The 19622-nt window shown below is 42.8% G+C and overlaps 1 protein-coding gene across 3 annotated transcripts; it reads left to right on the top strand.

Moving 5' to 3' along the window:
* The first annotated feature begins 4307 nt into the window (after nucleotides 1-4307).
* On the top strand, nucleotides 4308-19622 carry LOC116335539 (galactosylgalactosylxylosylprotein 3-beta-glucuronosyltransferase 1-like). 3 transcript variants are annotated; one of them, XM_039601053.1, is made up of 6 exons: nucleotides 4308-4415; nucleotides 8763-8905; nucleotides 14221-14645; nucleotides 15348-15644; nucleotides 18977-19079; nucleotides 19388-19622. In XM_039601053.1, exons 2-5 carry the CDS (start codon nucleotides 8794-8796, stop codon nucleotides 19061-19063), a joined length of 921 nt encoding a protein of 306 aa, XP_039456987.1. In that variant the 5' UTR covers nucleotides 4308-4415; nucleotides 8763-8793; the 3' UTR covers nucleotides 19064-19079; nucleotides 19388-19622. The 3 variants fall into 3 exon arrangements, with proteins under 3 accessions (XP_039456987.1, XP_039456986.1, XP_039456988.1); XM_039601052.1 differs by lacking the exon at nucleotides 4308-4415 and adding an exon at nucleotides 8148-8254; XM_039601054.1 differs by lacking the exon at nucleotides 4308-4415 and adding an exon at nucleotides 8250-8279.

Below are 19622 nucleotides of genomic sequence, written 5' to 3'. Positions count from 1 at the left end.
AGCCGGAGCCCTGTTTCGCGACGAGACCTGGGTCCGCGCTGCCGGGGTCTGCGTGACCCCCCCCCTTTTTTGGGGGGGGTCCAGGCCACACAAGGGTTAAAAAGCATAATAAAAACCTGATCATGGTTGGTTGTTTGAACCGGGATGGGGACATCATCACCGGCCGTTGGACGATCATACCCCTTTGGGGCGTACTGTGGGGGACCTGAACGCCCGGGATGGGAACAGTGCATCGGGGACCGGACTCCCAACTTGAATTCCCCTAACCGGCCAGTGCCGCCTGTCCACCCGCTTGGGTAGCGTCGGGTTCCCTGACTGCGATGCCCTAAGAGGGCCTTTGCCCCTTGGGCTGGGGGTATCCCGACCCCCTCATCAATCCTAACCCTAACCACACAGGACACACAAAAACAATTGGACACAACACATCCTGACCCTAACCACATACACTTTTGACAAAAACAATTGGACATAACAAAATAAAGGAGGATTTGGAGGGTATAAAATAATTGAACATAATACAAAAGTCAGCACTACAAACATGTAATTAGGACAAAACAAAGGAGGACTTGGAGGACACAAAACAATTGGACAAAATACAAAAGTCAAAAAAGACAAACACATAATTGGGACAAAACAATAAAAGGAGTATTTGGAGGACACAAAATAATTGGACATAATCCTACAGTCAAAAAGAGAAACATAATTTGGACAGAAAAATTAAAGGAGGACTTGGAGGACACATCCAAACAATTGGATATAACACAAAAAGTCACAGAGGAGGACATAACAAGGACAAAAGAGGAGGGACAGGATAATTACAAAGAAGTCACGTAAAAACCAAAGGAAAGGACAAATAGGAAGGGGGTGCCATAAATATAAAAATTAAAGACAAATACTGGAAAGGACATTAAAGAAGGGGGTGCCATAAAAATAATATAAAACAAAGAAAGCCAAAGAAAAGACAGGACAAAACATTAAGAATATTAAACATGAAAATAATAAAACAGAAAACCCAAGAGTGAGAGGAGACAGCACACTATAAAAGCCAAGAGAGGCACACAAAAAACACACATAGACAGACACGTTCAGCCAGCCTGAAGAAGGCCTATAATTCGCCGAAACGTAGCGACGGCCCAACGATGCACAAGTGCACGATTAAAAATCATTATAAAAACCTAATCATGGTTAATTTTTTGAACCGGGATGGGGACATCATCACCAGCCCGTTGGACGATCATACCCCTTTGGGGCGTACTGTGGGGGACCTGAACGCCCGGGATGGGAACAGGTGTGGACCGTGCATCGGAGCACTTCGGGGACCGGACTCCCAACTTGAATTCCCCTAACCCCCCTAACCCTATCTAAAACATTTATGGTAGTTAAAAACTATTAAAAAACATTAAAAACTATTTTGTGTTATTCAATTATATGCACATTTTCCATTTTTGGGTTTTTTTTCCATCATTATAGGCAAGGCTGCAAAAAAGTTAAAACATCAGTTCATTGAAAACTGCATTTTCAGTTTAGTTTAACAGAGGCTATATAAGGGGAGGAGTGCTTAACACCCTCATTCTTGCCCTGACAGCCGAACAAGCAACATCTCCTGATTGCTTACAGCAGCCACCTTTTCAGTTTTTACAGCGTGTGCCCTGGCCTGAAGAAGACCCTGTTGGGTCGAAACGTTGCCCCGGGCACACTATCAATCGGCCTATTTTGAATTTATTAAAAATTAATTAATTTTTTTATTTTCATTAAAAAAAAGCTCTTTTTCATTCTTTTTGTTTTTTCTTCCTTTTCTTTGCATTATTAATTAGATACATTATCATTCATATCTACATTCATAAATAACAAACAGATAAATTTTATTAAACTATAATACCAAAGGCTGCATCATCCAAACAAATTATTTTATTATTAGATAACAAAGGCTTCACCAGAGACAAGACAAAACAACACAACAAAAAAACAAAAAATGGTCTACCTGGAGGATGACCAGGATTGGATCCCTGTACGGTACCGGGGACGGCGCCTAGTCCCTGGTGGCCGTAACAGGCAGTGGAGTAGCGGGAGGGCCCAAGGGAAGGACCGTGCACCTCCGCGTCCCTTCAGGGACCGGAACACTTTTCCTCTCCCTAACCCCCCCTAACCCTAACCAAGAAACTCAGAAGGAAGGAACACAACAAAGAATGTTAATATAAAAATAGAAAGACCAAAGCCAGACACTTGGTGGACTGCCACGGCTGCTCCAGGGTCTCCTGAGAGCTGTGCAGTTAACACCTTATGGTAGTTTAACCTAACCAAGAAACTCAAAAGGAGGGACCACAACACAGAATGTTAATGTAAAAATAGAAAAACCAAAACCAGATACTTGGTGGACTGCCACGGCTGCCCCAGGGTCTCCTGAGAGCTGTGCAGTTAACACCTTATGGTAGTTTAACCTAACCAAGAAACTCAAGAGGAAGGAACACAACAAAGAATGTTAATATAAAAATAGAGTACCTAACGCCAAATGGTCCAGTGGACAGGAACGGAGCCGAGAGGAAAACGGAAGTAGAGACCGAACATGGTCTAGGAGGCTACGCATGAAGTGCGCCGGCCCGTGCATCTCCAATGACCCTCTATTCAACCACCCAGTCGTCGGACGAAGTGGGGAGGGCTATTGCGTTCTATCTCAAATCCCTAACCCTCCCAACTTGAGCTCCCCCTAATCCCCAACCACCAAGTCGTCGGACAAGGTGGGGAGGGTTCATTGCGTATTTTTTCACAAATCCCTAACCCTAACCCGTGCATCAACAGGGTACCAGCAATTGCTGGGACCACTGTTTTTTTTCCCCAAACCCTAACCACAGGGAACCCTTAAAAAACAAAAAACTACAAAAAAATGTCCCCTGACTCCCTAAGGACCCTAACTGTGGGGACCTCCCAGATAAAACAAAGAAAGGAAAAGAATGTCAACCAAAGAACACAAGTACAAAGACAAGAATGTCATGAAAAATACACAAAGAGAAAAGAAGTTGAAGGACAAGAAAGTCACGGAAAAAAGAAACAAAGTCAGAAAACAAGTTTAAAGACAAGAAGGTAAAACAAAGAAAACAAGTTGAAGCACAAGAAAGTCACGAAGAAGACAAGAGAGTCACATAAAATAAGCAAACAGAAAATGAAGTTGAAAGACAAGAAAGTCACGAAGAAGAAGCAAAGACAAGACAAAGAAATAAAGAAACTCACGAAAAAATGGAAAGGACATAAAGGAGGGGGTGCAATAAATATATGAATATAAACAAACAAAAAGGAAAGGATATACATAGAAGGGGGTGCCAATGATATTAACAAACAAAGAAGAAAGACAAGAAAGTCAAAAAAGAAACACAGATAGAAAGCAAAGTGAAAAGACAAGTAAGTCAAGAAAAAAGAAACACACAGAACCCAAGAACTGGGAGGAGACAAGCAACACTATAAAAGCCAAGACGGCAGACAACACAGACACACTGAGGTCAGCCTGAAGAAGGCGGATTCACGCCGAAACGTCGCGAAGAGCTCAGTAGATGCGCATTAACCCAAGATGGGCAATTTTTTGAATTGGGGCAGGGGTACCACCATCCTGTCCATGGTGGAGAGTGCATCTCAGGGAACCGGCAGTTGCTGGTGCCCTGTTCTTTTTTCACACCCCTTACTCACACCTAACCCTAAAAATTGGACTATCATAAATCGACAACCTAAAAATTGGATAATTTATGGATAACAACAGTTTAAAAGCCTAAAAATTGGAATTAAAAACGACACACAGACTAAATTCATTGAGCAAAGACAAATTTTATTAAAAAACAGTCAGAAACCTAAAAAAACCAGGACAAATAAAACACAAATTCCACTTTGTTTTCCCCTAACCCTACTTGTTATTAACCTCTGTCTCTCTTCCACAGCATGTCTTTATCCTCTCTTCCTTCTCTGACCCCAACTGGTCGTGGCAGATGGCTGCCCCTCCCTGAGCCTGGTTCTGCCGGAGGTTTCTTCCTGTTAAAAGGGAGTTTTTCCTTCCCACTGTCGCCAAAGTGCTTGCTCATAGGGGGTCATATGATTGTTGGGTTTTTCTCTGCATGTATTATTGTAGGGTCTACCTTACAAGGCAACTGTTGTTGTGATTTGGTGCTTTATAAATAAAATGGAATTGAATTGAAGGACTACAAACACTAAGAACTAATGAAAACCCAAAACTATGAACAACAATATTCAAAAAATGTTATTACAAGCGCTGAAAAACAAATACTTTTATCAACAATGTTCTCAGTGCATTTTTATGGGCGGTGAAATAAACACACCCAAAGGTTAATTAGAGCTAGAAAAACAAAGGAAGAGACAGGATCATATGACAACCTCAGCTGTGGAGCTTGTTGTTGGTGTCTCTGTGTGAAGAAACTGTAAGTTTGCTTTGTTTCCTTCTTTAACAGTTTGACTGTTTGTTTCTGTGATGTTTGCACCTGATGTTCAGCTCTTATTTCAGGACAGACCTTGATCACTCTTGTGTTTGCAGACATAATTATAGATTATTGATTCGCTGGAATCAAACAGTTTCATGAACATTCATTCATATGGCAGTTTCAGCTGCTGCTCACAAATCTGATAACATGGAGAAATTAGTTCCACAATGACGGGCACAGATGAGGAAGACGCTCATATCGGTGTGTTGACAGCGTCTGTCACGTGACCGTGTTTCTGTTTCAACTCAAACCGACAGGAGCGGCTTAGCTCCAGGGCAGGTGTGACAGGATGATGCTGCACAGCCTCATTGTTCAGGTGTAAGTCAGCCTATTTCTTGGATAACACCAGAGGCCTAATGACTAATTGGGCCCTTGGTCTGTGCTCATTAGTCAGTTAATTAATTGTGTCCAAGGCCTGGTGTGATGGTGTGTTCAGGCGTAAACCTCTTTTAACAGGATCACACAGTCACATTCAGAAGAACAGAACAGGCAGCAGTCTGATCCAGAGGAAGTGTTCAGTTGAATATTCCTCTGCTGAGAGCAGATAACTAAATCATCAGAAACTGATGGAACTGAGAGAGAATTTGAACTGAACATTTTACTTCACACAAAGTAAATCTGATGTATAAACTGAATCAAAGTGTAACACCTGATGTCCTTTAGTCTTCCTACAGAAGACTCAATACTGTATTATACAGCTCGGTTAAATAACGTGTGTTGAAACTGAAACTATGCTACATGGAGTTACTACAATAAAAACACAGCTGATTCTCATGAATGCTTTAATGAACAGCTTTTTGTGTCTGTGGGAATCATTTCATTCTGTAATGTGAAGAACTTTTTGTACATAAGAATTATGTTGTATCATTCAAGTCCAGGATATTAATTCTTTGTCATGAGATTTATTCTAAATGACACTTCTTCAGCTAAGAGTTAAGAGTCTAAGAGGAGAAACACACACAGACGCTGCAGCATTTACTTGTATACAAGGGCGATCACAGAACGCTCACACCAGAGTGGGGGCCCTGTGATGCGCACTCTGTTCTTGCACTTGTCTTTATTTATACACAAGAAAAATTAGTACATTTGACGTGAGCATGTGCGTATGTGATTGTGTGTGTGTGTGTGTGTGTGTGTGTGTGTGTGTATGTGCGAGGTCAGAACTGCTTGTTCGACTTCTTACTATTGCTGTGGGAAGATTCAGATACAAATATCAGAACACGTTTTATAAAGAACAATCAGTCCAAAACAATGAAGAGTACAATCAGTTCTAAGCTAGGAAATGATCATCATGCAGCATTCTATCACAAGCAAACTTATATCATTAAAAGCTTATACTGGCTACTCCGTACAATTTTCCCTTAACATTCTTAGAGGAAAAGGAAATCAAGGAAATCACGAGACACTCCATGGTACAATATCATCAAAAATACTTTACTGCCATATCAGGGCATGGTGCTGTCCAACTCCTCATACAGTGAGTCAGGTTATTGCATTAAAATGCTCCAAAACAAACCAGGTTGAAGCGTCCAATTTAGGGACTCAAATTATCCTCATGACAGTCTGACAGATGATTACATGCTAAAGCCTCCAGTACCACCGTCCCTATGTCAGTCATTAGCAGTTGATGGGAATAACAGCATTAGAAGTAACAGCGTTACTAACAGCGTTACTTTTTTCAGTAACGAGTAATCTAACGAATTACTATTTCCATCGTTACAACGCCGTTACCGTTACTAACAAGAAAATGCGGTGCGGTCAAATTACTATTTTTCAGGTCAATTGTGTTAATACAGTATGTCAAAATGAAAACATAACTGTAAATCCAGACACGTGAGGTTGTGCTGAAAAGAATGATACCAAACAAGGCAAATTAAATAGTTCTTAAAGGTGAAATGTAGAGGAAACATCAAAAGTAATTAAAAATGGCCAATTGTACCCTGGACCCCATGGTTAAACATTTTTTTAAAGTAACGCAATAGTTACTTTTCAAGTGATTAATTACTTTTAGAATCTTGTAACTCAGTTACTTTTTTGAAGAAGTAACTATAATTAATTACTTTTTCAAAGTAACTTGCCCAACACTGGTCATTAGCCACCCCTCTAATAATGGAAACTTTGAGTCTTGTTAAAATTTGAAGGGGCGATATTAAATAAAGGGTTTTTTTGTTTTTGTTTTTTTGTGAAAATGCCTACCACCCCCTCTTCTGCTTTCACATTAATCTTGGGTTTTTTTCTTTGCCTAGAAACAAGGTAGCTACCTGCTTACAAGGCAGAGGAAGATGTCTTTAATTATCCCTGTGTAACAAATACTTTTATATATATATATCATATTTAACATTCATTTAATACGATTTCTAGTTTTAATGAAGACTGAATTGGAAACTGAAATTAGAACTTCAGCTAAATTCAGAAGCTTAGCCTGCTACAGTCAGTATTTAGTAAATGCTATTCTGAGATTTCAGACTTTTTCCCTCTAATATCATTATTGTATTTTAAGCGGAGATGGGGAAAATAGTGCATATAACAACAATGTCTGGAACCGTAATTCAGGAGTTTATGAGTGGTCACATCTGCCATCCAATCCATCCATCCAACAGGAAGCTTGGGTCCCTGGTCAGATATGATGTAAACATGTTTTTTGTATTAGTTCTTGTTATTATTATTATTATTATTTTACTGACACCACTGTTTCAGTTGCAACTGATTCTTTCAAATAGATATGAGGCTGAACCAATGGTCTGGACTCAGAGGGAAAGGCACATTTGCAAAACAGTCATCCCACAGTCTGGTTACATTGCTCCCTACCATTTGGCCTGTGAATAGTTTCAGTACTGGGCATGAAGTCACCACCGTGTCTGCAGTGATAGCGCTGATGAGCTCACTGAGTTAGCAGAGGGCACAAGCTGTCAATGCATTACCTTCTCAAATGGGTTATGTCAGAGTGGTATTTTAGGATTGTCATTTGTACTTAGAAACATGTAATCATTTATGCTTAGAGATATGTAATCATGCATCTTGTTTGGTGATCTATGGTATGGCGGAATACACACTCTGTATCTGTTCAGTGTCAAGTCTTAGTTGATTGCAGCTAGGAGGACTTCTCCCAGGAGTCTCCTGGTGCCAGCTATCTGTGGAGTGGCATTCCTTTGCAGAAAGTAAAGTGTAGGTATTGTAAGTATAGGGGGCGATTGTGGCTCAAAGAGTTGGCAGTTTGTCTTGTAACCGGAAGGTTGCTGGTTCGAGCTCCAGCTCGGACAGTCTCGGTTGTTGTGTTCTTGGGCAAGACATTTCACCTACCGCCTACTGGTGATGGCCAGAGGGGCCGATGGCGCAATATGGCAGCCTCGCTTCTGTCAGTCTGCCCCAGGGCAGCTGTGGCTACAACTTGCCTTCACCAGTGTGTGAATGTGAGAGTGAATGAATAGTGGAATTGTAAAGCGCTTTGAGGGCCCCGAAAAGCACTATATAAATGCAATCTATTATTATTAATATTGTGAGGCCTGGCTGAGCAGGTTTCACAGGGTCATATTTTGACACCCACACACACACACACACACACACACACACACACACAGGCATATACTGTGTTCACACCCACATGCCTGTTTAAGATGTCATGTGTTAATGAAACTATGCACATTCATGTAACCACAAAAAAGGGAGCGCTACGGGAAAGCTGGCTGAGACTTGGCCTCCCTCGCGCGAGATCACACAAAGAGCTCTGTCTGGTGTCTTGTTTGCTGCTGCAGTAGTTTGTCTCGTTTGTTCCAGCAAAGGTTTGTGCTAAGATAAACCTTACAGGTTTGACTCTTTTATTTGTTGGTTACTGCTTAAAATCAGACCCTATATTTTACTTTTAAATTCTGTGTAGATTATAGAGCAACCATGTTCTGTGTCACTTGAGTGGAAACTGTGAAAGCGTTATGCATTTGTGGCAAAACAGAATTCTAGATTGAACAACAGTAAGTAAGCTATTACTCGGTTAAGGTTTTGCTTCGTGGAGAGCCAGCCAGGTACACAAATACAAAGTTCTTGAATGTCTTAGATACTATTTAAAACACAGTCAAGAATAATTTATGTCCTGCAAGTGTGATTGCCCTTTTTTCAAATAACTGAGATTCATTTAAAAAATATATTAGCTTGCTCTGGTGAAGATTATAAGTCTAAGTTTGTGCAAATAAGCACAATGGCTTTTAATATTTGTTTTTTTCAGGTTCTCACTGTGACATTACTTGAAGAATGATAACACATGCTATTATCTTTTTAAAATGTTTTTCCCTCCAGGTAATACTGAGCCAAATAACCAATCCTAGAGATGCCGAAGCTATACCATTTTCTTCCCATTGTGTCGATTGTGTTACTTTGGACCCTGCTCATCACTGTTTGGCACCAAAACACTTTTGCTCCACTTACGGCCAGCCAAAAGGGTACGCAGCACACTGCACTCCAATGACAATATCAAACTTGAAGTGGGCCCTTGAATTTAACACCGTACTTCAGGTTTAGACAGCAGGCTGTTGACATAGAGACACTCGAAAGCCATGATCATCAGCATCATTGGAACTGAAAAGCACTTGTCTTGTCACTTTCAACCTTATCTGTGTTTCTGTTTCAACTCAAACCGATAGGAGCGGCTTAGCTCCAGCGCAGGTGTGACCGGATGATGCTGCACAGCCTCATTATTCAGGTGTGAGTCAGCCTATTTCTTGGATAATCAAATTCTGTCTTTCACTAGCTGGGCCCACGTCCTCATTTTAGGATTGACAGCGTTTTAGTAGGTAAAGGTGAATGCTTGGACATGAATTGAGCTGTGGCTTGGGGAAGGCCTCGAAGGGGACTAGCGACAGCTCCCAGGCCTAGCAGATCCCCAAAGAAGGCATCCCCTAGAAGCAGTAATTACTGTGTGATACGAAGGTCGAAGACGTCAGCGGAATAGTTTGATTTTCGATTCTACTTATTTATACAACGACTACGACCTATATGGATGACCACCGCACTGCCTTTATCAACCAAGTTGCGGCTCCTGAAGACCATCGTTATACCGATGGCACTGTATGCAGCGGAGACTTCAACTGCAAAGATCAACCGCCATCTTGATGTCTTCCAACAACGTTGTCTTCGACGGCTGCTCAAGATCACATATCGGGATGCATTACCAATGAGGAAATATATCGCTGTGCGGGAGTAGAGCCGCTCCATGTCCAAGTTACGAAACGTCGGTTCAGATTTGCCGGTCACATCCTTCAGCTACCGGACCCGAGACCTGCCCGTGTCGCGGTTCTGTGGAACCCGAAAAATGGAAAGAGATGGCGAGGAAGACCCAAAATAACATGGAGGACTTTCCTTGAAGATTTACGTTCAGTCGAACTGTCATTGGATGAAGCAACAACTGCCGCGATAGACCGAGTTCGATGGCGTTCTCTTGTCGCCCGATACGCCGATCGGCGCGGGAGGATCTAAGTCTAAGTTATTAATACAGCACCGTGCCACAGTGACAGACCTTGAGACCCTGCAATGATGTCTAGAGGAAAACCCAACAATCATATGACCCCCTATGAGCAAGCACTTTGGCGACAGTGGGAAGGAAAAACTCCCTTTTAACAGGAAGAAACCTCCGGCAGAACCAGGCTCAGAGAGGGGCAGCCATCTGCCACGACCGGTTGGGGAGAGAGAAGGAGAAGAGGACAAAGACGAGCGCAACGGAGAGCGAACGCCGCTCCGTGGTGTGGAGTGGATGAACTTGGACGATTCGGAAGGAATGGCAGAAGAAGAGATCAAAGGAAGTTGCAAACAATGGAAATCTTAATGGATGAATGAGGGGAACCTAGCGACGTGGATCGACTTTGATCTGAAGCTCTGACATTTGAGATTTGAGGTAGGGCTTGGTGGCTTGAAAAGCTTGTGAGCTTGTCTTTGAGTAGAAGATGAGAGGGGGTGCTTAGCTGGTTAATTACTTCGGATGAGGTAGCAATAACAACGGAGCTGATTTCTGAATTAACAGAAGTGACAGCAGCAGCTTGGGAAGAGTTGATGGATTGAAAGACTGATTAGAGGAAAATAATGTCTATAACCCCCAAAATCGTCAGAGAGCAGAGCGCGAGTCCACTGGACTTCGTGGGAGATGATAAGCCGTTCAGATGCAGTCAGAAACGATGAGTCGACTTAGAGAGCGGTCTTGAATGATTGTGTCGAGGGTGGATGCACGTGAGAAGAGAAGGGACGCCGTGAAGAATTATGCGCAGGATGCAGTTTGGAAAGGAGTGATAGAGGACAGAACCTGGCATCTCAGTGCCACGAAGGTTCACCTTTGCTTGCAAAGGAAGGAAAAGATGGCAGCGAAACTGGCATCTCGGTGCATGCTGCTGCATTTGTGAGTGAGGGACAAAGAGAGAACCTGGCATCTCGGTGCCACGAGGTTTGCCTGTGCTTTGCAAAGGCAGGAAAAATGGCAGTGAATGTGGCATCTCGGTGCCGAGCACAGAAACTGGCAACTCTATATTACAAAGCGTGCTGCTGCGTTTGTGAATTAAGGATAAAAAAGAACCAGGCATCTTGGTGTCAAGCTTGATATTGTTAAGGGTGATGAGTTAGTGAACCCAGATGCGAACCTCTCGTTACAGTTGAACAGTGTCTTTTTTTACAGTGAAGCCAATACACAGTTATCCACAGTGCAAGTCTCTTCAGTGCTCCTCTCCCTGTCTCCCCTCATGTGTCCACAAAACTCCCGGGAATCAGTGAAGTCTCCCCTTCCTTCTCTCTGTCTCGTTCGCAAGCCTGGGAAAAGGCAAAACAGACACGATTAGCCTCCCTCCGCTATTGAACACTTTCTTTATACTCACTGAGCTCGAGTCACTACCAGACTTGGTGCAATACTCCAGCGCTGTCTGTCACTCAGCCACACCATTAAATAGCTCTGCCAACGAAGGGGGATGATTGGCAGCAGCTGGCGAGGAATCAGTCGCAGGTGGGACAGCTCAGAGCAGAAAAAACACTTCCGGGTCAGAGGTCTCCCGTTGCTACATGACCGCGTAACAATCGCAGCGGAGCCAGAGAGAAAAACAGAGCGAAAGAGGAGGACAAACAAACACACATAGGTTGACGGTCGGGGCACCGTCTGACCTTGACAGATATAGCATTCGTAAAGAGAGACAGTGGAAGAGAACCTGGCATCGCGGTGCCAAAAGCATGCTGTTGCTTTTGCGAATGAGGGATAAAGAGAAGACCTGGCAACCGGTGCCGACGTTTGCTGCAGAGTTTAGCTGAGGAGGGAAGAGGCAGGGTGTTGGGTCTGTTCCCACAAACCCGCTAATTCTAGAGACTTATTCATCATGAAAGAAAAGAAGACAGTCAGCGATCAATCGATTACTTGCGCAAGGGAGGCCTCATCTGTGTCCAGCACGAAAATGACCCCAAATCCGGCCTCCTCTCGCTGCCTTTTATTGAGAACACAGTTCACACAAAACAATAGTACCTCCTCTCATAAACCCCCTTGGTTACAAAGACAAGGCACTGTATGCATATGTGTGTGTGTGTGTGTGTGTGTGTGTGTGTGTGTGTGTGTGTGTGTGTGTGTGTGACCTCCTGCTGGGCAGGAAGCTTACATCAAAAGGACCTTCACAAGGATGTCTGTAATAAAAGACTACAGCCCCTTACCTTGAGAATCTAGGGAGGGGGACAGTGGAATTCCTTTTATCACAGAAAGGAATTTCACTTTCTGTGAATTCCATAATGACAACATTTAAGCATAAAAATGACAACATTTAACAATTCACTCTAACACAGGGAACCTTGCAACTTGGTGGCGAAGCATGCTGCATTTGCTATGGAGGGAAGGAATAATGGCAACTCTGAGCCCCCCCCCTTTTTTTTTCTTCTTAACTATGCTGAAAAACTGGCAACCAAATGGTCAATAAGCTTGCGAATGAAGGAAAAAGGAACCTGGAAACTCTGTGCCAAGGTTTGCTGCAGAAATTTGCGAAGATGGATGAGTGGCTGCAAACCTGACAACTCGGTGCCAACGTTTGTTGCACAGTTTAGCATATGAGAGGTTGGGAACCTGGCAACTCGGTGCTGACATTTGCTGCAGAATTTTGCGAAAGAGGGATGGGTGGCTGAGAACCTGGCAACTCTGTGCCGATGTTTGCTGCGGAATTTAGCAGAGGAGGAATGAGTGGCTGCGAAGCTGGCAAGTTGGTACCAACATTTGCTGCAGAGTTTAGCAGATGAGAGGCTGGAAACCTGGCAACTTTGTGCCAAGGTTTGCTGCAGAATTTGCAAAGGAGGGATGGGTGGCTGTGAACCTGGCAACTCGGTGCCGATGTTTGCTGCAGAGTTTAGCAGATGAGAGGTAGGGAACCTGGCAACTCGGTGCCAAAGCATACTGCATATCGCCCCTGATGGATGAACTTGCTCAAGCATTCATCCTTCATTCAAAGGAAGGATGGAAACACCATGAAGATGGAGAAGAATAGAGAGTATGGAGCTAGCGACAGATTCCCAGCTTGCTTTAAATAGTGTTAGTACGAAGGAGCAGGGAGCTGAGCTTCCCTCTGCTACCTGGTGCTGGCGGGTGGGTGGAGCTATGATGTACACTGTAGCTTTTGCTGTTGGATTTGTTTGGAAGCATGGGTTCGGCGGTGAAGTCCTTTGGCTTTTCGTCTAACTCGCCCGGCCTGTGACCCATTTCTGAGCAACATGAGAGGAGCTGTGAGTTCTGCTGGCGGGTGACCTCGCTGGTTTTTGCTGGAGTGGCGGGCGGCCAGAGTTTACTTCATCACTGAATTTAGCAGATCAGACGACTGGATGGATGGATGTAGCGTACCGTATGTCAGGTGGCGAGAAAAGGGTTAGGGGTTAGGGTAACCCTAATGATGTACTGCACTGACACAAGCTATAGACTTAGCACACAAACCTCAGTTTCTGCACTGATACCGAATGTAACACTTTAAGCTCCATTCCAATTTTAGGTCATGTTAATTAAAACATGTCCGGAAACCCGCACACGGTGTCATATGAAAGTGTTTCCATGAGAAACCTTCACTTTGCTGTTCTCTCTATCTAACATACAGTATGTGTATGTGCAGGTCATGGATGCAAAGAAGATACCAACACAATATGGACAAAAGCAACAGATTTTCAGTGAACAGGGCCTTGCAAATTTCATGATGGCTTGATACAAGAGTTTTCACCTAAGGCCCTTAATGAGAAATGGCAGAATCCAATGTTATGCCATTGCTGCTTGACTCAAAAGCCCACAAATCTGACTGTAATAGCACACATGTGGATGTGGATGTTTAGGTCAAACTCATTTTACATGATGGGCCACATAGAACCCACTGTGATCTCTAGTGTAAAAAAGTTTAGCTAAACCCTGAGATATTTTAACAGAAGAATAAGAGCAATTTGGACATTAAACCTTAGTTTTCTACAAGATCATTATCTTGTAGTAATGCTGCTGTGGTAAATGGAAAAAAATCTATTAGTACGACTCTTGGGACTTACATTGTAAGAAATAAATGTGTAAAATTACAGTCCAGCAGCTGTGTTATCCTCTCACTCTTTCACTTTTTGCACCCTGTCACCACCTAGTAAAAGAGATTTTTATCATTCCAGAGAGCTTTGCAGTCCGCCACCACCAGCTCTCAGGCACACTTTACCCCCATTGGGTTTAAGTCACCTGAGGCAAATATAGACCAAGCAGCTCAAAGTCACACTAATGCCTTACATCTCTTCTTATCCCCAGGCGGCCAAGCGACAGAATATGTGTACAAAGGGCCTCTGCCCTGGTCCAGTGTGTTGCCCACAATCTACATCATCACGCCCACATATAGCCGGCCCATGCAGAAGGCTGAGCTGACACGGCTAGCAAACACCTTCCTCCATGTCCGCAACCTGCACTGGATCTTGGTGGAAGATTCCCAGAGAAGAACACCTCTTGTCACACGACTCCTCCGAAAAACGCGGCTAAACTACACCCACCTCAATATAGAGACAGCCATGATCTATAAGCTGAAAAGTCCCATTCAGGGTCACAAACCAAGAGGCACTATGCAGCGGAATCTGGCCCTGCGGTGGTTGAGGGACAAGTTCAACACCAACAACAACCAGCCTGGAGTCGTCTACTTTGCTGACGATGATAACACATACAGCCTGGAGCTGTTTGAGGAGGTCAGTGTCTGAATAGTAATAAACAGTGGCGGAGCGGGGGGGGTGGCTTACTGGGCTTAAGCCCGGGGTCTTTTGGAGTGTAATTTTTTCATAGTTAGATGCCTGGCTGACAACTGTATAAAACAAAAAACTCTTTCAATGATGAGAATGTACACATCCTGGACAGGGAAGAACGCTGGTTTAAACGTGGAGTCAAGGAGGCCATTTATGTGAAAAGGGAAAGACCATATCTGAATCGAGGAGGGGGCCTAAGGGTACATCTTTCCCCATCTTACAATGCTGTGATTGCAGTCATTCCCCAACTCTCTGTGAATGGTACTCATGGCCATTGATCAGTGGCCTTTGATCAGTGGTTGTTGATCAGTGGTCATGAGAATTTGATTAAGGAACTGACCTCCCAGCCCATTGTTCCTTCAGTGGGATGGTTTCAGTCATTATGCAAATGTACTGTTTATAAGATTGGGGAAACCTGCAGTCAGCTGAGACTGAAGAAGTCACTTGGATGAGTGATGAAACGTTTCGCAGCTTTGCAGGCCACAGTAGCTTGGTCAATATTCTTTCAGAATGAACGGCAGCAGCTCTAAAAAGCCTCGGTCCATGGTCTACTGTAAAGCCAGCAGCTGATGATCAAACACTGCTTTGCTGTTATGTATGGTTTTTCAGTTGACTAATTCACTGTTCCCCCCTCTCTCCTGTCACTAGATGAGATCAACTCAGAAGGTTTCTGTTTGGCCTGTGGCCTTTGCGGGTGGCTCAAAGTACGAATCCCCAAAAGTCAATGTAGCCGGTAAGGTCTACGGGTGGAAGGTAGCGTTTGAACCCCATCGGCCTTTTGCCATCGACATGGCTGGCTTTGCCATCAACCTGAGGCTCATCCTCTCCAAGTCGCAGGCATATTTTAAGCTTTTCAAGGTGAAGCCAGGTTACCAGGAGAGTAGCTTCCTTCAGGAGCTTGTCCCACTCAACGACCTGGAGCCGAAAGCAGCCAATTGTACCAAGGTAATTTCCTTGTTTTTAGGGGTTAGTTTTTAACATGTTTACTGATGTTAAGCAGGATTTCAGGGATTTGCTTAACTGTGAGGATTTTAAATGGTAAATGGCCTGTATTTGTATAGCACTTTACTGATCCCTAAGGACCCCAAAACGCTTTACACATTCAGTCATCCACCCATTCACACACACATTCACACACTGGTGATGGCAAGCTACATTGTAGCCACAGCCTTCCTTCCTTCCTTCCGATTACAAGGCGAACTCCCAACTCTTGAGCCACGATCGCCCCCGGATTTTAAATCCTACAAGACAGAAAATCTTAAACACTACACTGCTTTGTTTTACAGGCTGGGAACCATGTGGCTGGAAATGTTGTGGAATAAAGAATGTAAAGGGCCACAAACATGCACAAACATGCACTTGATGTAAATATAACTTACTATAGCCTTGTAAAATAACGACACTAACACTAAGCCGGCTAATACTCCTTTTTTTGTTCTAATGGGGACAGCATAATACAAAATATATTTGGTATCCAGTTTTCAAGGCTTTAAAGTATCAATTGTGACCATCAGGAAAGTGTCTACTGATATCATGTAGGCAGTGTTGGTCAAGTTACATGAAAAAAGTAATCAGTAGCTAATTACTGATTACCTCCCCCCAAAAGTAATCCCATTACTTTACTGGATTCCTTATTTTCAAAAGTAATTAGTTACTTAGTTAGTTACTTTTTAAAAAAATGATTTACAATCTGAACAGGTAATAAAACGATAGATCTTTCAGCCCAATTCTACTTTTTCTGCATAATCCATCATATAAATATAATCAAATGAAAAAGTCTCTTTTTGAAACTTGTTTTATTAGTTTTAATCTTTTAACTTTACGCATGAAGCAAACATTAAATTATATGTAACATTCTCTGACTGGAAGAAATTTGTTTAACATTTAAACCTATTTTTGGCATATTCCAGCATATAAAATAAAATACGTTTTTGTGTTTACACTCATTCATTGAAATACATGCATGTAAAACACAGCAGAAAATAAATAAAATCAAAGACTCAGTGGTCCTGTTGCTCTATTTTCACCTGTATAGCACGAGTGGGGTAGGCGGAGGTTTTCCCTGGTGCAGGTGTGCCGCAGCGGTCAGTGGATACGGCAATTTCTCTGTGAATTTCACATTCCCGTGGCAGCGTACCGTCGGTGCTTGCTCGGACATTTAGGGTTTTTTCACTGTAAAAAAAAAGTGTGTTACAGTAACCTGTTACAGTAACGTGTTACTTGTAACGCATTACTGCCCATCTCTGCATGTAGGTTGTGTTTTCTAGCTTTGTGTGGTGTTTTTTTTTTCTTCTTCTTTTATGTAACCATTGGTCAAATAGTCATGACCAAAAGTTTGTTTTCTTTTTTGTTTTTGGCACATTTCCAGTTCTAATGATTTTAATGGAAGCTTTTTTGTTTCCTTTTTAACACATTTCACTGACTTGTAACTCATTCAAGCATTAAAAAAGTCACCTAACTCAATAAATCACTGCATCTATTTCCAATTTTCCTTGCAAACTAAAAAGAAAGAAAATGGTTGGATAAGAATTCTGCACAGTATAATGTATCAAAGCAGTGGAAAAGTCACATTCCCAGGCTTCTATATATACAACTGGACTTATTTTTCACACAAAAGCAGTTGCCTACTGGCCATTATAAAGAATGGGGGGTTTTAGCATTTGAGTGTCTGCTTGACTTCTTTAGATTCAATGCAATCTTTTATATAGTGCCAAATCACAACAATAGTTACCTTGAGGCACTTTATATTGTAAGGTAACGACACATTATTATCTCACCATCAGACAAGCCCTATGAGCAAGCCCTTGGTGACAGTGGGGAGAAAAAAACTGCTTTTCTAGCAGAACCAGTCTCCACAAGGGGTGAAGGGAGGGAGGCCAGACACACTGTGGAAGAGAGACAGATTTTAATAACTGTTAATGATTAAATGCAAAGAGGTTAAACACATAGAGTGAAAAGAAGTGTATCATGGGAATAGAACCATTATGCCTGTGCATATCCCACCTTGACAAGTTTACATGATTTTAAGTGCTGAATCATCACTCTAAACAAATTTCACCAGTTATTTAGGCTAAGCAGAAAGAGTGGGAAAAATCCACACTATGTTTTCTTTTTTTTTTTGCTGCTGTTTCCTTCCAGACTTTGAGCTAAAGATAAGCTAAATGGCTCCTGGCTTTTTGATTTAGAATAAACTTAATTGACTGACCCCTCACCCCAGTCCCTCTCGCTGGGCTAAAAAAACAAAACAATACCCAGTCTTCTTTGAGAGTCAGAAGGTGAAGTATTTCTTGGGCCAATCTTAGAGGTTTCATCAAAAAACATGATCATTTTGTAATGGTCAGAGTATCAATAAGTTTATGGCTGTTGCAAAAAAGTTAGAAAGGGTAAATGGACTGATTCTTATATAGCGCTTTTCTACTCTCCCGGAGTACTCAAAGCGCTCTAAACAACATGCCTCATTCACCCAATCACTTCTAAACTCAAGTGCAACTAATAAGCATTCACACACATTCTCACTCCGATGAATGCATCGGAGGGCAATTTGGGGTTAGTATCTTGCCCAAGGATAGTTGACATGCAGACTGGAGGAGCCAGAATCAAACCACCAACCTTCCAATCAGTAGCTGATCTGCTCTACCACCTGAGCCACAGCCACCCTTCATTGACTATATTTCCCACGCTGCCCTCATGCTCTCTTGCACATCCACACATACACTTGCGTCAGTAGCTTGAGGCCAACAGCAGCAGCAACAACACAATTTTTTTCTGAGTACCGGCTCTACCATTCAAACAGACACACACAGATACAAATAGAGAGAATGAAACAAGAGAAAGGAAGGTCCAGTTTTATCTCCTGCTGTCCAAATGAAAAGAGACAATTCAGAGGAGAGCTGAGAGGACGGAGTCAGTGGAGAAGTAGGGACATTGGGGTGTCGCGCTGAAAACAGATGAGTGCAGGGACTGACTGAAGGGTGGGAGCAGAGGGTGAGGGGGAGACAAAAAAAAGATGGAAATCCCATTCCATCCATTAACCCATGGCAAAGAGAGAACTCTTTTACACGGGGAGGGCATCATCATAGTTGTAAAATAACACACTCCTGTGGTCTCCCCTGACTCCCTTTTAATGCAGAGTTCACACTCAAGTAGCTCTTTGCACATAGATGATGGGGAGTGGGGGGTGAAGTGGGAGTGACCGAGGAGCAGATTGAATGGGTGCATTAAGGGAGTGGTGTGTCACTAATGTTCCTCCTTGTTTATTTCTGTTTTTTTTTCACCAGATACTCGTTTGGCACACGAGAGCACAGCAACCCAACTTTAGAGATGAGGGAAAAAAGGGATTCACAGACCTCAGTATGGAGATCTGACTGCATTCCCGCTACAGTAAGTCTGTGCCTACAAAGGCAACGCTTGTTACTGAGCTTAACCTATTGTTCACCCGAACACTTTATTTACAAAAAAAAAAGGTGAAATCATGAGGTTAGCATCACCTGATCTGGCCTGGTTAGCCTACAATAAAGAACATTTGTCATTAATGTTTCCTGATTCACCATTCAGCCATTTTCAGTGCCCCTCTGTTAAAGTCCATTGGGTTGCGGTCCATTATTAATGAAATAAACAGATTTACTGAGATTATTAAATTGCGCCTTGGTGACCTTTTTCCTTACCCATCTTAAACCCCTCCATTGCAGGTGGCTGACCTCGGAGCTGAAAGGGAGAAAACAGTTTGATAAGTGCTCACATCTCAATAATGAGGAAAAAAAACAGGGGGGACAGTGTTGGCCCGCTGAGGACAGCCTAAGAAAAGAGACGGCACAATACGAGAAAAAAAAAAGAAAACGTGCTTTTAGAAATATCACCTCAAATTTAAAAGAATAAAAAAGCAAATAAAAGACAGAAGACAAATGGGGTCTTCATCTCCCCCGA

The sequence above is a fragment of the Oreochromis aureus genome, linkage group 17 (genome assembly GCF_013358895.1).
Source record: "Oreochromis aureus strain Israel breed Guangdong linkage group 17, ZZ_aureus, whole genome shotgun sequence".
NCBI lineage: Eukaryota > Metazoa > Chordata > Actinopteri > Cichliformes > Cichlidae > Oreochromis > Oreochromis aureus.
This window is presented reverse-complemented; position numbering and strand designations above follow the sequence as displayed.

Excerpts from the sequence above, each read along its gene's own strand:
- LOC116335539 (XM_039601053.1), top strand. The coding sequence starts at position 8,794 with ATGCCGAAGCTATACCATTTTCTTCCCATTGTGTCGATTGTGTTACTT. Across the intron at positions 14,646-15,347 it reads GCCTGGAGCTGTTTGAGGAG|ATGAGATCAACTCAGAAGGT; the intron begins GTCAGTGTCTGA and ends TCCTGTCACTAG. Across the intron at positions 15,645-18,976 it reads AAGCAGCCAATTGTACCAAG|ATACTCGTTTGGCACACGAG; the intron begins GTAATTTCCTTG and ends TTTTTTCACCAG.